Source organism: Abrus precatorius, unplaced genomic scaffold (assembly GCF_003935025.1).
Source record: "Abrus precatorius isolate BTA unplaced genomic scaffold, Abrus_2018 Scaffold6, whole genome shotgun sequence".
Taxonomy (NCBI): domain Eukaryota; kingdom Viridiplantae; phylum Streptophyta; class Magnoliopsida; order Fabales; family Fabaceae; genus Abrus; species Abrus precatorius.
The window spans coordinates 23,158,313-23,163,771 of NW_020874406.1; the positions used below are offsets into that span (position 1 = coordinate 23,158,313).

General features: G+C 34.2%; 1 protein-coding gene across 1 annotated transcript; it reads right to left on the minus strand.

The window, feature by feature from the left end:
- Positions 1–1,730: 1,730 nt before the first annotated feature.
- LOC113869312 lies at positions 1,731–3,459 on the minus strand. The gene is made up of 3 exons (XM_027505577.1): positions 3,073–3,459; positions 2,776–2,930; positions 1,731–2,350 (listed from the first exon to the last, which is right to left on the minus strand). Exons 1-3 carry the CDS (start codon positions 3,335–3,337, stop codon positions 2,240–2,242), a joined length of 531 nt encoding a protein of 176 aa, XP_027361378.1. The 5' UTR covers positions 3,338–3,459; the 3' UTR covers positions 1,731–2,239.
- Positions 3,460–5,459: the final 2,000 nt, after the last annotated feature.

Sequence of the window (5,459 nt, forward strand, 5' to 3'; positions counted from 1 at the left end):
GAATTTGAAATACCTGTGTTTAATTACTGATAATAACCTTATCGATTATCATACCCACATTAAGGACATATATCATAGTTCTGTGGCCAATATTGGTACATCTAAAGGAATTAGTTCATTAATGTTTGTGGCCAACATTCTCTTCCTAGAAGAAATCATGTAACATTAATAAGAATATCGCAAATGTTTACTGATAAGTCACAATATAGGTCCCATTTGCATGTGCCTTTATTTTATATGGACCTTTTCTTTTTCCCTTCAGAGTAATTGAGAATTTATTGCAGATTTGATCTGTGGTCCTTGGTTGGCAGGATGTTATAATTACTTAATTTTCCTTAATGATTGCCAAAAAAAATAAAAAATCCTAAGTTAGGTTTACCTGGTTGTCTATTTTGAGTCTCAATCAGTGGAGATAGACTGTCTGATTTGGTTCTAGTCATGACTCGTGAGGTGATATGCAATTCTTTGGATAGATGAAATAATGGAAGTAGTAGAAATGTTGATTATTGGAAATGCTGAGACATGAGAAGGTAGGAAATGAGTTACACGACTTTATTTCTTTATTTATCCTTTATGTAATGGGTAAAATATCAAGAAAACAGTACCTTATGAAAAATAATACTATGGTACAACTATTACTGTTATCATGAGTTTCATAAGAGTTCAGTTTGCATGCCGGTTTGTATTAGGATGTCAGGCCCATACTAGTACTTATTGGCTACCTATACAGTCATGGACCCTGTCTAACGTGATGTTTCAGGCTTATTCCCTACTTGCTATTTTAGTCATTGCATGACTCATGAGGATCAAGACTCACCAGTTAAATTATCAAATAATGATTAATCAACTTTTCTAGCATGTGTCTAAGAGTACACAATAATAATAATAATAATAATAATAATAAGTTTATGTTGAATATAATTGTATTTAATGTCATAAATATATTGGATCTTGAAATATCTTGTAATTTTTAATAAAATATAATTATATATAAGTTCTTATCATTTGGCCTTGGACACATTGAAAAAACCGATGAATTAATTTGAATTGACATTAGTTTTGGTATCTGGGCATACATTGGATGCTACTAGTATATGCGTATTAGAGACTGAGTTGATTAAAAGATAAGTTGTTTCAAGCTCTTGGTGCACAATTCTCTTTTAACAAATGAATAAAAGGGTTGTTTTGAGTGAAAAAATATTTCTCTTTAAACTATTGGAGAATCTGGGCCAAGCCATTATCAGAATTTTGTGGTCAATAACATTTCAATTATATCAAACCTTTCCTTATTCAGCTGTCTATTGTCCGATAGTGTATTTATTTCCTTCTGCAATAAAGAAACTTCTTTTACTCTCTTTTCAATTAGGAGGCCATACCTGATATGCAACGGTACAATAATTGACACCCAACAAAAAATTTTAAAAAAATACTACACAATCAGCACTAATTTTTAGAAAACCTCTATCAAAGTTTTTCAAATTTTCTGACCTGTTTGGTCCAAAGCTGACAATGTTTTGACGTGCTACCTATCATTTGATGCAGTCTTGAATCAAACGGTGGCTTTTTGAAATTCCAATTTGAGCTTTGAGTTATAGATTTTTAATTGGTCTAGGTTGGAAAACAGATATTTTGTGAGTTTTTGTTCTAGGAGTATGGTGGTCCTGGCATATTATTGGTGGAGACATTCACGGATATGTTGGTTGCTGTATAGAAAAAATAAAATAAAATTACTAGCAGCAATTCTGGCTGCAAGAGCATCAACATTATGGGTCAAAATTATGTTAGTATGGACTTGGAACTTTGGAACTCAACTAATATTAATTATTTCCCCTTCATGTTTTTTTTTTCCTTTTCTTTTTTTGCAATAAAAAAGTTCTCTTCAAGTTGTCCGTAGGAATTGCTCATTTGCTAAATCTAATAACTAAAAGAAAGGTGTGGATGCTGCTGTAACTATATCAATCACAAAACTCACTCTAATAGATTTTTACATTCATTACTCTATTTTTTCTGTCTTTTCTTATTCTTCTTGTTGGTGCTATACAAACATGTTACCACTTGAGCATGGTTTTGCTGTTGAGGGTGTGATTAGTGATGGAAGAGAAATCTAAAATCTTGGTTCAAACCTCTGTTGAATTTCCATGCCCATGTAACATGAATAATCCAGGACGAACATCTGACACTATAGAGGCAATCATATAACATTCTATGGGCCACTATGCATGCCACAACTTTGCACCAATCAACTTGTGGACTCTGAAATGCTTTGCAAAGAGGGGCGCCAGGATTTTGACCTCAGTACAGCAGGATTTCCTGAAGGCACCCTTAGTCTTTGTCTCTCTGCTCCCATTCCCTGAAATTCATTATGCTGTTTATTATCAATTCTAATGAAAACTTCTAAAACTGAAGAAAAAAATGTGTTTAAAATTCAGTTTCTAGCAAAACATGGGCTCCAAAATACTGGTTTATATATCATTTGGCTATGATTACTTATTTTCTTAATTTTAAAAGAAAAACAATGGCTAGAGTTTAATACTTTCATATAATTATAACCTCCTGGCCAAGTTTTGGAAAGGATTGCATGACACATGGTATCAATATATGTATATTTTGTTTAAAGCATACATACACGAGAGATTCAGCATCTATAGATCAAAGTGTTCAGTGGATTCACTGTTGGGATGGACTCAAAAAACAACTTCATACTAGAATATTATTCATGGAATAATAATTAATCCAAAGGGAAAAGAGGAAAAGGATTGTTCATATGTGATATACCTGATTTGTCTTTCCAGGGTCAGACTCCCCTTCTGCTTGTGTCTCATTAGCTGAACCCTGCTTCTCCATCTGCACTGTATGCATCTTCTCAAGTGTCTCTCCTTGTGGCTTTCTTGTCTTTGCATGTTTCTTTGCTTTCAACACCTTCATAACCTCTAAAACCATAAAAAGAAGGTCTCAGAACATGAAATCACACGAACACATACCCTTTCAAAACAGTAATTGACCCTTTATAAGATTCACTAGAAAGATCTAAGACCACACAAACACACATGAATATATATTATATATACATACCTTGAGTGGTGATGAGCCTATAAGCATGGCCAAGATTGAGAGTCTCATTAGGCCTAAGAAGCTTAACACGGGTGAAACGCACCGTTTTATGGTCTTGGTTTTGGTCATGTGGTTGCACAGGCAATGGTATTATCAAAGACACATAGTGACCTGGGTTGGTTCTCATGACTTCACTTGCTGTGACTGGCCAATACAACCTCTCTATCTTCCCACAAGGGTGCTGGATCACAAGCACTGCAGCATCCACAGCTTGGCAATTTCCCATTTCTCTTATCTTAGCTTCTTGCAACAAAGAAGAAGAAGAAGAAAATGAGAGAGATAATGAAGGAAGAAAGGGAAGGAGGTGAAGTAAGCAAGGGTCTCTATCTATACAGCTCCTTCTAGCACCCCACAGTTATAGTAAAAACAGGTTCTTAGTCTCTTAGCTCTTTAACCCATTCCAAACTAACATGTTATGCTTGCTAGGCTAGTCAATTTAAGCCTAAGATATATATATAATTCACCTTAAATGTATTGGGGGCATGACAAAAATATTGTTGTTAATAATTGTCAATCTAGTAAGATAATGTTTCAACTACTTCTGCTATTTTATTTTTTAGGGGTTAAACTGATTTAATATTCGGCAGTCACTGATTGGCACCGGCACCGGCCTCTAGAATTGGTGAAAATGCCACGTGGAGAGATTAGAAGATGATGAAAATTGGACGGATATGTTCGGCGATGTCGACGCGGTCAACCATTAGATTTAAGGTAAGACAAATGGACTAACCAAAAATAATAAAAATAAATAACTTTAGTATTGTAATAAAAATATGAATTGTGTAATTAAAGCGTGCATTTGAATAAGATTCTTCTAAGTGGACACTGGACAAGGACACAGCACCATCTTATCCGGGTTACAGAAATTTGCTTAGCTTGTTTGTTTGGTTTCATAGAAATTGTGAAAGAAATAAAGAAAAATGAGAAAGAAAAGGAGAAGGTAGAAACCTCTAGGACTTAATATGTTGGTAAGTTCTTACTTCAACTTTGTGGAATCTTTAATTGGTACATGTTTCGAAGGATTAGTGATGGGTTACTATTGGCATGGCAAAGATGGCACCATTATCTTCCGTGCGAATATAATAAATTGGCAATGTCACATATCACAACTTTTCTTGAATGCTTCAAAATCCAATGCAATTTAAGTAGCTTCAAAGTGACCTATTCCTTGGCAAATAATTGATATTGTTATTCGTATATGATTAATGATTGTGTAAAATATGGGTGTGCAACCATTGCAAGCCAACTTTGTTTGGATGCTATTCTCTTGAGCTTTATCCTTTCAGTGCTGTTGAAAGTGGGTTGGATCAAATCATTGTAATTATTATTAGTATTTGAAATGAGATAAATAAATATTTTGAGACGGCTGGGAGAGTCTTTATCATAATCTTCAATATGGAGCAAACGTTAAGATTTGATACATAGCTCACTCAAGCTACTTTATGAACAATAAATGATAGATTTGAGAATCCTCATTGATTTATGGAGCAAAGTTTTGTGCGTATCTTGAGTGCTTTGACAAGAAGGGACCAAAGATGCTGTAGAATCATAATTTCTCTATGATCCTAGCCACTAAACACCTGAATTTTGACATCACACTTATTCCATGTTCTTTAGTAAGAATGCTTTATAAAATAAATTCAAACTTTAACTATGTTTTATCTATGCTTCATATGGATTTAAAATTTAAATATATTTCTTGTACTGTTATAACACGTTAACATTGGTTTATCATCTCAATTAAACATGCATGTAACAATGGCCTATCGGGTCATGCCTAAGGAGGGTGTCCATAGGTTGTTAGTTTCTATCACCATATCATATGGGGGGAAAATGTTGACATAGCATAATAATTTTGTAAGTTTTACTAAAAAAATTGTCCATATCTTGGGATGAACAATGCCTCGTGAAGTTAAGACAAGGAGGTAATATTGGTGTAGATCCTTGACTATTGTGAATCTGATATTGCCTAAACTATGATAGCCCCAAGGTTTGAAATTTTCTTCTTTTGATTCACGTGTAAACATCTCTGCGTAATGTCAGTGTATGTAAGCCATGTGAGGTGCTGGGTGATTTTAGTTCAAATATTAAATGAGGCAAGGACTGTTTCTTGTTCAAACATGACTCGTGTAGGGGACTACACTATTCTTTTATATAGTTTTGAGTCTTAGCCCAATGTGGCCATCAATATGGCCGCCATCAATTGTTATTTATTGGGGTCCGAATGGTCTCAATATTCTAATGTTAGGACATGTTTTAAATATAGTAGTTGATGGAATTCAATCTCAATAATGGTTCATTTTTGCAACTTGTGGGGGTACCAAATTCTGGTTTTGTATGGCTTGTTC

Bases quoted from the DNA above. Each gene is read 5' to 3' on its own strand.
- LOC113869312 (XM_027505577.1), bottom strand. From the start codon at position 3,337: ATGGGAAATTGCCAAGCTGTGGATGCTGCAGTGCTTGTGATCCAGCAC. The intron at 2,931-3,072 runs GTATGTATATAT...TTATGGTTTTAG, and splicing joins TAGGCTCATCACCACTCAAG to AGGTTATGAAGGTGTTGAAA. The intron at 2,351-2,775 runs GTATATCACATA...AATGAATTTCAG, and splicing joins ACCCTGGAAAGACAAATCAG to GGAATGGGAGCAGAGAGACA.